Raw genomic sequence first — 13,562 nt, 5'->3', positions numbered from 1 at the left:
TTCTTTCAAGTTCCAGAAACCAAACAAACGAGTTTTTTTTATTTTTATTTCACAATTTTATTTTGAACAATTTTTGCCTTCTTTTACCTTCTTCTTGTAAGTTGTATCAAGTTTTTTCCCCCCGGTCTTTCTGCCTCCCATTCTCAGAATTAACTATCGGTTTTTGGGTATCTAAATTACCACATTTTTAGCAATCTTTTTTTTTATTCGCTGATCGTAATAAATCACAGATGTAAATCAAATTTTCATAATTTTTTGTTTTTGTTTTTATCCTTTGCCAAACTTGTTTTTTTGTTGGTGTAATCATGGGTTCCTTTTTTGCGCTAAATTTGTTATAATTTCGTATCTTTGGAATTTTGGGCTTCGTTTTTACGTAGTTCCTGTTTGTTTGAGTGGGTATTTTGTCACTGGTTCTGCTTTTGTTTGAGTGGCTTCTGTATTCTTGTATGGTTGTTTTTTTGTCTTATTGTAATTTCACTTTTTCATTTTTCTCATGTCTATAATTAATAGTAAGTTATTAGGATTAATTACTTTAGCTTTGGGTTGGGTTTCCTTCTCTTTCTCTTCTATGGCGCACTTTACTTTGTATGCTTCTCTTTCGCTTTCTTTTTGTAAGATGCTTTAAATTTAATTATTAAATAATTTTACATTTGCTTGCAATTAAATCTTACGTTACGCGTTTAGATATTAGCTTACGGGTGTCTTTTTTTTTGATTTTCTGTCTTACTTTGCCTAGTTTTTTTTGTTTCACTTTATTTTACTTTACCTTTTTTATATAATTTACAACACAAACAAAGCACTCTCACTCGTTCGTCCGTTCGTCCGCTCTCGCTCTCTCACGTGCTTAATAATCGCGTCACCGGTACGTTTTTGCTGTCCAGCGCAACGACGAGGTCCCCGGTCCTGGCACCGGCCCCGGCCGCCGGACACTACTGCGCGCTGGACGGCTCCTCGTCATAGTGGGCGAACTTTAGAAAAACTTGCTCCAGCGTGGTCTGGCTGAACGAGTACTCCTCGATGTCGAGTTCGGTTTTGGCTGGAATAGAAAGATGATGGTGAGGAAAATTTGTATTTTCTATTAAATAAGAATGTTTCAAAACTCTGCTAGGTTAATTCTGCGCCGGCGAGTGTTGATTAAGATCTAGGCTTTCCCCATTATTCAAAATATCCCAAGCAAGACTCGTTTCACAACAATCTCAACCGCAAAAGCGCGCAGCACTCTTATTCACTTCACCAGTTCAGTTCCAATCGTGACCACTGCATCACCTTTGCAATGCCGCTCCGTTATCAGGTACTAATTTGTCTTGCGGTAGTCGGTCTAGCTTGTGTGACCTCTGCTGCCAATGGAGATGATGCTGATGCTGCACTGGATCCAATCGAAACGCATCCCAACATCCAGCTGATCAACCAGGAAAATTGTGGTAAAAATGACTACATGTTTGGATATGCCGAGGACAGGAAACCCATCATTATGCAATATCCGTGGATGGTTCAGCTGCGGCATCCGTTCCAAAATCCCGAATACGTACCGTGCAATGGACTGCTGATCAACAAGAACTACGTGCTGACGACAAACTGCGTTGATTGGGAGTAAGTTACACGCTTCTCCAACTAATCTAGCAAAATTTAAGCAAATTTCTTCCAACCCCCCCTTCAGCGACGATGTTTCCGTAACGCTCGGAGACTACCGAACCGACCTGACCCGGGACTGTGAACCGCGTGACCAGGAGCCGCACTTCTGTCTCAACCCCGCTCAAATCATCCCCGTATCGGAACACACCAAAAACGACCAACTAGTGCTCGCAAGGTTGTCCGTGCCGGCGTACATCGGTCGCCGAAACCACATCGAGGCGGCGTGTCTTCCGACGAGTCCGGAACAGCGCGATCGCATCTACCCCAGCTACATCCTGACCGGTTGGAAGGAGTCCGGCAAAGATGCCAAGTTTCTGCAGCGAGCGATGCTCGATTTGATTCCCCGGCAGGAGTGTCAGGAAGAAATGACCCAATATCCGTACGGCGATGTGGAGGAGAAGAACGTGACGGAAGCGATCGTGTGTGTGCGGAACGTGGCGGATCCGAGCCGAAGTCCGCGATGCAACGACTATCAACCGGGGACGGTGGTGCAGGCGGTTGAGAAGACAAGCAATCGGTACATTGCGCACGGGATTCAGACGGGGATTTCGTACTGTAGTAAGCCGGAGAGGTTCGTCAGGATTGCGCACTATATGCAGTGGATTTTGGACACTATCAAGCCATGATGTTGAATTCAACAGCATTTCGTGAAATATTAAATATTTTTTTCGTATGAATAAATTAAAAAAAAATAACCATAATATCTCATTACTTAATTTTAATTAAGGCCCTCTTGCTTGTTCATCGTTAATTTTTTTTTATTTTGTTAAAATTATTGTTCAATTCTTGTTTCATTTCGACATTGCACAGTGGTCCGAAACCGAAATCTAGCGTGACAAAATTGATAGCGGCCACACGTTAAGATTTAGAGCTTTAGTGTCTTCGGGACAAATGATCAGGGTCAATTGGGGCATCTTTTGGTATGGTGAACATTAGGGTGGTCCAAATTTTAGGGTGGTTCAGAATTTTTATTTTGGCGGGATGACGAGATAGCGCTTTGGTGTCTTGAAAAAAGTTGTAGGGAACACCATTTTGAGCAACTTTGCTGAAGAGCACAAAGCTCTATCTTCAAACGGGAAGTTTCTAGAGCAATTTTTGTAATTTAGGTTGAAGTGTTTATGAAAAAATGAGTTTTTTTGAATTTATCAACTCAGGCTTGTGCCATAGCGAGTTGGTGTCTTCTAATTATTTGTTTAACTTATCGATGCATGTCTGTACTGAAAGTACACATTCTAGAGTACATTTGTTGAAATTATCTCGGAGGTCTTTTTTGTTTAACTTATTTAATCTCAATTTGAAAATGAGCATTTTTAAATCGTTTTTTGCCCATAACTTTTGATAGAATTGACCAAAATTAATTTTTCAAGAATAAAAATGTTTATTTTGACAAGCTCTACAATTGTCTAGAAGAGTCCAAAAATGTTCAAAATGATCTAGTGGTTGTAAAAGAAGAAACAAGTTTTGGCTGAAATATTTCAGAAATCAACAAAATAATTAAATTAATTTTTTTTTCGTCGTATTTTGGCTATAACTTTTGTTTAAATGGTCAGATTTTCGCTCTCTTGGAAGATAACTGTGTGTTTTGATAAGTTAAACAAATAATTAGAAGACACCAACTCGCTATGACACAAGCCTGAGTTGATAAATTCAAAAAACTCATTTTTTCTTAAACACTTCAACCTAAATTACAAAAATGGCTCTAGAAACTTCCCGTTTGAAGATAGAGCTTTGCGCTCTTCAGCAAAGTTGCTCAGAATGGTGTTCCCTACAACTTTTTTCAAGACACCAAAGCGCTATCTCGTCATCCCGCCAAAATAAAAATTCTGAACCACCCTAAAATTTGGACCACCCTAATGGCCACCATACCAAAAGATGCCCCTATTGACCCTGATCATTTATCCCGAAGACACCAAAGCTCTAAATCTTAACGTTTGACCGCTATCAATTTTGTCACGCTAGATTTCGGTTTCGGACCACTGTGGCATTGGTTGATATAAAATAGTTTGATTACATGTTTACATGTGAGCAGTTCTCTACGAAATCTGTCTTTTTTCTTCAATTTTAGTTTTTGTATTTTTTAATCCGACTGAAACTTTTTTGGTGCCTTCGGTGTGCCTAAAGAAGCCATTTTGCATCATTAGTTTGTCCATAAAATTTTCCATACAAATTTGGCAGCTGTCCATACAAAAATGATGTATGAAAATTCAAAAATCTGTATCTTTTGAAGGAATTTTTTGATCGATTTGGTGTCTTCGGCAATGTTGTAGGAATGGATACAGACTACACTGAAAAAAATGATACACTGTAAAAAATTTTTGGTGATTTTTTTATTTAACTTTTTATCACTAAAACTTGATTTGCAAAAAAACATTATTTATAATTTTTTTTATTTTTTGATATGTTTTAGAGGACATAAAATGCCAACTTTTCAGAAATTTCCAGGTTGTGCAAAAAATCTTTGACCGAGTTATGAATTTTTTAATCAATACTGATTTTTTCAAAAAATCGAAATATTGGTCGCAAAAAAATTTCAACTTCATTTTTCGATGTAAAATCAAATTTGCAATCAAAAAGTACTTTAGTGAAATTTTGATAAAGTGCACCGTTTTCAAGATAAATCCATTTTTAGGTAATTTTTTTGAAAATCGTCGCAGTTTTTCATTTTTTAAAATAGTGTACATGTTTGCACACTTTTGGAAAAAATATTTTTGAAAAGCTGAGAAAATTCTCTATATTTTGCTTTTTCGGACTTTGTTGATAAGACCTTTACTGCCCATGTTCGCATAAATGTCCCATATGCAAAAACAGCAAGCTGAGAAAAACGCTTTTGAAGTTTGTCCCATACATAAGGCTACGTGTAAAGTTTTCGTGAAAAAACTGGATTTCCTCCTGATTTCTATAACAAAGTACTGGATGTTATAGGCTTTTCTGAAAGAGCACACGATTTTGAACCAAACTGCATTATTAAATCAAAAACGATGAAAATGCATATGGGACATTTATGCGATCATGGGCAGTTTAGTTGCTGAGATATTGCAATGCAAAGGTTTAAAAACAGGAAAATTGATGTTTTCTAAGTCACACCCAAACAACCCACCATTTTTATTGTCGATATCTCAGCAAGTAATGGTCCGATTTTCAATGTTGATATATGAAACATTTGTGAAATTTTCCGATCTTTTCGAAAACAATATTTTCAAAATTTTCAAATCAAGACTAACATTTCAAAAGGGCCAAACATTCAATATTACGCCCAAATTTTTTTTACAGTGTATCATTTTTTTCAGTGTAGTCTGTATCCATTCCTACAACTTTGCCGAAGACACCAAATCAATCAAAAAATTCCTTCAAAAGATACAGATTTTTGAATTTTCATACATCAATTTTGTATGGACAGCTGCCAAATTTGTATAAAAATTTTATGGACAAACAAATGATGCAAAATGGCTTCTTTATGCTTACCGAAGGCACCAAAAAAGTTTCAGTCGGATTAAAAAATACAAAAAAATCGAATGACCGAAATCCTAGAGAACTGCTCATGTATTAAATTTTTCATGATTATTTTTTAATTAAAATCAATCTTACTTATACATATATATATATATATATATATTTTAAAGATGATTTTAAAATATTATTACAATAAAATACAGGGTGACCGCTCAAATCCCATTTTCAAATTCCCGACTTTTGCAGAAACTGAAATAAAAGGGATTTAAAAAAATTAAAAATATAAAAAATGAAATTACAAGCCTAGGTTTCAACATTTGGATGAAAAAAGTGTTTTAAAATGCATTTTACAGGCGAACAGTTGCTTTCCATTAATTAGTTTTGAAAATATCGAGGGATAGACGGATTTTTTTATTTGAAATATTATTGAAAAGCTGAACCAAAAAAGATTTTGGTTGTTTTCTTTTTGTTTCATCTTATTATAAAAAAATATATAAGAAAAATAAAAACCGCATCCCTAGTTCAAACATGTTTTGTTCATTTTGGTAAAGAATTCTCTTCCACTCACCTTTCTCGAGCCGGGAGAAGCACTCCGCCAGCGAGCTGACCGCCTGCTGGGGCACCGAGTACACCAGCCGGTCGGCGAAGCTCTCCTCCAGGGTGGCACTCGGGAACAGGTCAGTCACAAAGTTGCGCAGCGCCATCGATCGATTGTCGATGCAGTTGGCGATGACGGGCGTCGACGCGGACGTGGCCGCCGCCGTCGCGTGGTGTTGGTCCATCTGCTGGTGATCCTGCAGCTGAAGCTGCTCCTGACTACTGCTCTCCGGCGCGCACTCACCAACGGGCGTCTCACTGTACACGCTCTCCACGTGCTTTAGCTTGATCTCGAGCGTGTACCCGGCCCCGTACAGGTTCTTCAGGTGTTGCGTCGAACCAAGGCACCTACGGAGAAACATTAGTGTTAAAAGGGTCCTTGTCCAATGCTGTTTAGATACCAACCTCAACTCGCCCTTCACCATAATGCCGACGCGGGAACAGAGCGCGTCCGCTTCCTCCATCGAGTGCGTCGTCAGCATGGCGCACCGCTTGCCGTGGAAGCTGGCCAGTATCGTGTCCCACAGGAATCGCTTCGACTTGGGATCCATACCGGTGGACGGTTCGTCAAGCAGGACAACTTTGGGCGCGCCAACCATGGCCATGGCGTAGCTCAGCTTGCGGCGCGTGCCTCCGGAACAGTGCTGGGTCTGTTTGTTGGCATGCTCGGTGATGTGCAGCCCCGTCAGGTAGGTCGTCACCAGCCGGTTCAGATCCTTCCGCGTAACGCCCCGAATGCACGCGTACAGCTCCAGATGTTCCCGCACCGTAATGTTCTTCCACAGGGCGTCGTGCTGCGGACAATAGCCGAGCGTCTTGAACGCATCGTCCTGGTTGATGGTAATACTGTGCCCAGCCACCCGAACCGTCCCCCTCGTGGGCGCCGTCTCGCCCGTCATGATCTTCATGGTGGTGGTCTTGCCGGCACCGTTGTGACCGAGCAGACCAAGCACCTCGCCGGATTCTACCGCAAACGAAAGACTTCGCACGGACACCTTCTTGCGCGGTGGTTCGTCGTCCGAACAGCAACAGCAGGAACCGTTCCCGCAGAGCGACTCCTGGGAGAACTCCTTGCGTAAACTCTGCCAAACGAAGTAAGAATTACTATCTAATTATTGCAATTTTAGGTGTTTTAAAAATATCGTCCGTAGGGGTGACATTAGGTCTGGGAGGTTGTCTCTCTACTGATGTTATTAATTTTTTTTAAGAATTCAGGGGAATTTAAGGATTTCTTTTTATTTTTTTTTTATAATTTCTAGGAATTTACATTTTTAATTTAAAAAAAACAAAGAAAGTTTCAGTGATTACATTTAAGAGTTTTTAGAAGCAAAAGTAAATTTACTAATAATTTAAATTTAGTTCAAACATTTACGTGATGTAGAAATTTTAAAGCAGTTGTATATTTAATAACATACATTTTATTTAAAGATTTTAAGAATTAAAGGAAGTTTAAGAATTGAACAATTTAAGAAACTTTACGAAACTTATGAATTTTAGGAATTGAACACAGAATTGATTCACAGTTTTAGGAATTCTAGGATTTTCAAGAGTTTCAAGCATTTCAAGAATTTCAAAAAAAAATTCAAGAATTTTAAAAAACTTAAAAAATCAAAATTTTTGAGAATTTTAAGAATTGGAAGATTTTTTAGAAAATTAATAAAAGGTAAAAAAAAAACTTTTATTCTAAGAATTTCATAAATATTCAGACTTAAAAAAAAATATGTTTTTTTTTAATTTGAAGAATTTTGAAAAAAATATTTTTTTTAAACTTTAAGAAATTAAAAAAAAATTATAAAATTCTAAAAACTTTTATTCTAAGAATTTCATAAATTTTAAGCCTTTTAAAAAATTATGTTTTTTTTTAATTTGAAGAATTTTGAAAAAAATGTTTTTTTAAAGCTTTAAGAAATTAAAAAAAAAACATAAAATTCTAAAATTTCAGGAATTTTAAGAATTCAAGAATTATAAGAATTCAAGAATTTTTTAGAAATTTAATAAAAGGTAAAAAAAACTTTTATTCTAAGAATTTCATAAATATTCAGACTTTTAAACAAAAATATGTTTTTATAATTTGAAGAATTTTGAAAAAAATTTTTTTTTAAACTTAAAGAAATTTAAAAAAAATTATAAAATTCTAAAAACTTTTATTCTAAGAATTTCATAAATTTTAAGCCTTTTAAAAAAATTATGTTTTTTTTTTAATTTGAAAAATTTTGAAAAAAAAAATTAAATTAAAAAAAAATATAAAATTCTAAAATATCAGGAATTTTAAGAATTCAAGAATTATAAGAATTCAAGAATTTTAAGAAATTCTAAAATTTTGAGAAATTAAACGAATTCATGAATTTAGTTTTTTTAATGTCATAAATTTCATAAATTTCATAAATTTCATAAATTTCATAAATTTCATAAATTTCATAAATTTCATAAATTTTATAAATTTTAAAAATTTAGTAGTTTTAAGAATTTTATGAAATTTTATAAATTTTATAAATTTTATAAATTTTTTAAATTTTATAAATTTTATAAATTTTATAAATTTTATAAATTTTACAAATTTTATAAATTTTATAAATTTTATAAATTTTATAAATTTTATAAATTTTATAAATTTTATAAATTTTATAAATTTTATAAATTTTATAAATTTTATAAATTTCATAGATTTCATAAATTTTACAAATTTTATAAATTTCATAAATTTTACAAATTTTCAGAATTATTTTTTAAATTTATTTTTTAAAAGAAATCCAAAAAATTTTAAAAATTAAAAAAATTCAAGAATTTTTAGAATTTACAAAAATCAAGAGTTTGAAAAATGCCCAGAGTTTAACAAATTTTAAAAATATTAAGATTTTTTTAAAGAATTTAAAGAATTCTATGAATTTTAAGAGTTTTAACAATTTTAGGAATTTTGGGATTTTTAAGAATTTCAGGAACTTTTTTTATGAATTTTAAGTATTTTAAGAATTTTAAGAATTTTAAGAATTTTAAGAATTTCAAGATTTTTTTTTATTTTAAGTATTTTAAGAATTTTATAAATTTCAAGAATTTGAGAAAAAATCGAGAATTTTAGAAAAATTTAAGAATTTTTTTTTTTAGAAAATTAATAAATTTAAAGATATTTAATAATTTTAAGAATTAGAGGAATTTTCAGAATTTGTTGAATTTTAAAAAATATTAAAATTTCATAAATAAGAATAATTTCATCTAAAAAATAAGAATAAAAAAAATTAAAAAAAATAAGAATGCATAAAATAAGAAAAACACAATTTGTTGTGAAAGTACAGAGATATTTTTGGTAATTCAGCTAATTTAAGAAAAGACTTGGTAATATTATTAATTTAAGTAAATTTAATTAATTTGAACAATGTTGGTAATTTTAGCAGTTAGAGTTTTTTTAAAGAATTTTAGGAATTTGAGGAATTTCCGAAGATTTTTTGATTTGTAAATTTTAGGAATACAATTAATTTTAAGAATTTGAGTAACTCAAAGAATGAATGTAAAATTTTGGATCTTACAACTAACTTGAGCTTCAACTTACCTTCACCAAAACCACCGGCTGAGCCTGTCCCGGCTGCTCCTGGGTCGTCAGTCGGAATATCTTGGACCGCTCGTTCCGGACGTCCTCATCTTCGTACTCGCCAATACACTGCTCTTCAGTCATAACGTCTTCTTCGTTCTGAAACCGTTCGAAACCCACATTAAGCACTACCACATCTTCAAACCAACCCCTCTCACCGTTCTCCTGTGGAACATGTCCCGCATCCGCCCACCACTCTTCATCACGTCCGAGATGCGCAGACAGAACGCCCAGATGGGGATGTGCAGCAGGCAGCCGCACGCCATCACGATCATCTCCTCCGTCATGTAGTGCGCCATCGACAGCTCCGCGCACGCCGAGCTTAGCCGGCACGCGATGTACACCCGGTCCACAAAGTAGACGGCCGCGTACGGGATGTACATCGGGTTGAGCAGCGAAAAGACGTAGTGTAAGGCGATTGCTGCTTTTACTTCTGCGGAAGTTTTTGGTTAGGTTTGTTTAGGTGGTTGATGAAGACTGAACTACAAACTTACCAATTCCTAGCATATCTAAAAACACTACCAGTATAAAAGGGATCAGTCCGACAAAGGTTAAAATGTTGGGCAGGATCGACTGGGCCGAGTCGGTGCGGTCGAAGAAGTAGGAGAAGCACGTCGAGCAGAGGATGCCCGCCGGCGAGTACAGGAACACGAGCAGACCGAGCGTGATTAGGGCGGGGGGCTGAAAAAACAGTGGTGTTAGTTGAAATATTACGACTCCTTAAAGTGCAGCTCACCTGTCTGAAGGAAGGAATATCAAACAGGAACACCAGCCCAAGCAGCGCGGCGCAGATCAGCAGCATCAGCCCGGAAAGGACGATGAAGTAAGCGGACAGGTACAGCGCCGACGACAGCCCGTTGACGCGCAGCTGATTTTTGGCCTTCATCTCCCGATCGTACACCATATCGACGGCCAGGGACACGGGAATCAGGACGAAGATCATTCCCACAAAGAGCGCGGACGAGAAGGTGCCGATGTTGAACTCCTGGGGTTGAGCCGTCTGTTGGAAGGGGTGCGAGCGGAGTTCGATGTTCAGGATGGAATCGGTGGAACTGATGGGGCCTGCAGATGTGAGGGAGGGTGAACTGGAGGAGGTCGAGTCGAAGGGCAGCGGGTCGTCCGCCTGCATTCCGGCTTCTTCCAGGTTGATGGTTCTGGGTTGATGCGGTGGCCTGTGGGGCGGTCCCAGCTCGACAAACATGCGCAACAGAGCGTTGCTGATAAGATTTAATAGTATTGGTAGACTGTGTTGTGTGGTATCATTGTACATTGTAGTTATTGACACGTTTGACCATGATATAGTGTTGATGTTGAACGCCGCCATGTGCGGGGCAATGTCCAGCAGCGCCGCGAAGCTGCCGTTGTACTCCTCGGTGACGTTCGACGATTGCTTCAGTTCGGCAATGAAACGATGGTACAGATATGATGATTCTTTGGCAGCCTGATGCTGCTCCGCGTTGGCCTGGTGATGCTGATGATGCTTCTGATGGAGAAGCATGGGCGAGGGCGAGGATTGTTGCTGCTGTTGATGAAGCCGATGGTACGCCGCGTGCGATGAAAACAGTCTATTGGTACTATCATGTACTGCTATCTTGGTAATATTGCTGCCGTACGTTGTATTATCTAGGAGTATTGAACGCATCACCGGCGAGATGACCTGTATGGAGTTCAAGTATAAACCTAACGCCGTAAATGCTAGCGGTAGTATGATTAACAGATATAAACGCTGAATGTCACGAAAGAGTATTGTTATTCTTAGCTTGAGTAGCGCTATGATAGTGTTAAAACAAGACGGACGCAGCTCAATGTCGTCCAGGTCCATCCAGTTGGTCTTGTTCTGACTGTTTAGTTTCACAACCGACGACGAGTGATGTGTGGTGTCCTCGTAGATGCTCTTATTGCTCTTGCTGACCCCGTTGCGGGATTTGCCGTGGTGTTGCTTCTTCCGCAGCTGCTTCATGGTCGGCGTCGTGATCGTCAGGTTCTTGTCCCGCTGCGTAGCCTCACCCTCACCGCTCAACCCGTTAATCGGAATGATTGTATCAAAGTCCAACCCGTTGCCCGGCAGCGAACCCTTATTCTCTACATTCTGCTCGTCGAGCAAATTCTTGGTATCGTTCTTCAACGATTGATAGCTGTTGCTCTTCTCCTGCAGAGACAAGCTTCTAGGTAACGCTCTATTTTTCATAACCTTACGACTTAAGCTATCTACAGCATAACCAGCGTCCTGCTCCTCCTCATCTTCATTCTCTACCTTCTGCTCTTCCTCCCGTTGCGTTTCCAAATGAAGAAACACCTCCTCCAGCGTCGTCATCGACACCCCATACGAGCAAATGCCCAACTGCCACTGCTTCGTCTTAATCTCCCGCTCGATATCATCAAACAGTGACACAAACGAATTCACCGCATCGTGTGGCAAAATGTAACTCAACTCTCTCCCGTGTCGGCGAGCCTTCTCCGCTTTCTGCACGTGCTCGTTCACCAGCTTGGTAATTGAAGCCTCCGAGGAATTCGTATCCAGCACCAGCGTCAAATGATACCCAATGCCGAACTTATTCTTCAAAAACAGCGACGATCCACAACACCGCAGCCGTCCCCGCGACACAACCGCCTTCCTCTCAGCCAGAATATCCGCCTCGTCCATAAAGTGGGTCGTCAGCAAAATCACCTTCCCATGCTTCCGATTCTGCAGAATCGACCACATGTGCCGCCGCGAGTACGGATCCACCCCCGCCGTCGGCTCGTCCAAGATTATAATCTTCGGATCACCAATAATTGCAATCCCCACCGACAACTTCCGCTTCTGTCCACCACTCAAGTACTTCACCCTCGTTTCCGCCGCGTCAAACAAATCAATATCCCTCAACGTCTTCTTCACCTCACTATCAATCAAACTCGGCGCAATTCCACGAACAGCCGCGAAAAAGTACAGATGCTCCTTCGGCGTCAGCGTTTCAAACAGAATATCGTGCTGCGGACAAACCCCCGTCATCCGCCGGATCATCGTCATATCGTTCGGATCCCGAATATCATACCCAAAGATGTACACCGTCCCCGACGTCGGCGAAGTCAGCCCCGTCAGAATATTAAACAGCGTGCTCTTCCCCGCCCCATTATGCCCCAAAATCGCCGTTATCTGCCCCTCATAAATCGTCAAATTAATCCCGTTCACCGCATTGACCGCCGGCTTCCGGCACGAGTGAAACGTCTTGTACAAGTCCACTATCCTGATCGCCTCCTTCCCGCGCATTTCCCGCGACACCGGCTCCACATCCCGCTGCTCGTCCAAATTATTAAACGAATTCGCCGACTCCCCGTTCAGCAGCGGAACCTTTGGCACTTTTTTCGCGCACCAGTAGTGCCGACTCAGACAGAAACACGGCCGCTGCTTCGTCCCGTGGTCCGACGGAATAACGCAGTCAAAGTAAAAAGCCAGCGCCGCGTACAGCAAAATGTCCACCACCAGCATCAGGATCGAGCCACCGATCGGGATGCCCGGTCCCGTCCACAGATTGTTCAGCGTTACGCCCTGCCCGGAAATGTCCAGCACCAGGATTTTGTCCATCGCGAGGGCGAACCCGGTGGGCGAGATGAGCGACACGGTCCACAGGGCGGCCGACGTGTGCGTGTCGTCGATGAACACCTGCAGGAAGTACAGCAGCGACATGATGTTGACGGCAAAGTTGCCCAGGATGCCGGCGGTCTGGAAAAGACAAATTTGATTAATTTTTAGAGAATGGTTCTGTTCGGTATTTTGCTTTCGTGTCCACGTAGTTTGTGGATGGTCCCGAAACAAATACTTCGCGAATTTCTTTTCCTACTCCCTCCCTCATTCCGAGTCACACACGAATATGCTCAGAGAAGAGAGAGCCTAAAAGATACTAGCGCGGCGCTCTATTGACTTGCACCACAACAGATACATAGCCGTCGATAAGAATTTGGCATGTAAAAAACAAAATTGCAACATATTATTATTATTATTGATTTTAAGCAATTCCATTCATGATCAAAGCAAAGCCGTTCGCAAAATATTTTCAGTCAGCTTTGAGCGACTTAACCACATCGGTATTTCTAAACCATTCGCTGTACTACCCGATTGTAGTGAGAGGAAGAGCAAAGAGAGGGAGTGACCAACGGTAGGAACACATCAGAGCAGTTTTTCGTCGCGCTAGATTTGTGCTCGCGAGTGATTAAGTTTTTTGGAGCAATCAGGACCCTTGCATCTAAGTTAAGATTGTGCTAGCTAAGTGCTCTTTTGGGGAATATAAATAACTGCTGATTATGCTGGTATGTACAAATA

General features: G+C 39.2%; 2 protein-coding genes across 4 annotated transcripts in view; one reads left to right on the top strand and one right to left on the bottom strand.

Annotated features, from left to right (window-relative positions):
• Nucleotides 1–40: 40 nt before the first annotated feature.
• LOC6042195 (ATP-binding cassette sub-family A member 5) overlaps nucleotides 41–13,562 on the bottom strand; it is a 28,889-nt gene continuing 15,367 nt past the window's right edge. For all 3 annotated transcript variants that reach the window (XM_038251350.1, XM_038251349.1, XM_038251351.1), the window contains exons 6-12: nucleotides 9,999–12,965; nucleotides 9,757–9,943; nucleotides 9,421–9,695; nucleotides 9,224–9,361; nucleotides 6,085–6,761; nucleotides 5,651–6,027; nucleotides 41–1,036 (exon numbers count right to left, since the gene is read on the bottom strand). In XM_038251350.1, coding sequence (XP_038107278.1) covers nucleotides 930–1,036; nucleotides 5,651–6,027; nucleotides 6,085–6,761; nucleotides 9,224–9,361; nucleotides 9,421–9,695; nucleotides 9,757–9,943; nucleotides 9,999–12,965 — 4,728 coding nt within the window. In that variant the 3' untranslated portion in view covers nucleotides 41–929. The remainder of the gene's footprint in view (nucleotides 1,037–5,650; nucleotides 6,028–6,084; nucleotides 6,762–9,223; nucleotides 9,362–9,420; nucleotides 9,696–9,756; nucleotides 9,944–9,998; nucleotides 12,966–13,562) is intronic.
• On the top strand, nucleotides 1,224–2,318 carry LOC119766566 (chymotrypsin-like elastase family member 2A). The gene is made up of 2 exons (XM_038251352.1): nucleotides 1,224–1,590; nucleotides 1,658–2,318. Exons 1-2 carry the CDS (start codon nucleotides 1,274–1,276, stop codon nucleotides 2,256–2,258), a joined length of 918 nt encoding a protein of 305 aa, XP_038107280.1. The 5' UTR covers nucleotides 1,224–1,273; the 3' UTR covers nucleotides 2,259–2,318.

Source organism: Culex quinquefasciatus, chromosome 2 (genome assembly GCF_015732765.1).
Source record: "Culex quinquefasciatus strain JHB chromosome 2, VPISU_Cqui_1.0_pri_paternal, whole genome shotgun sequence".
Taxonomy (NCBI): Eukaryota; Metazoa; Arthropoda; class Insecta; order Diptera; family Culicidae; genus Culex; species Culex quinquefasciatus.
Note: the sequence above shows the minus strand (reverse complement) of the source record. Positions and strands in the feature narration are given on the sequence as shown.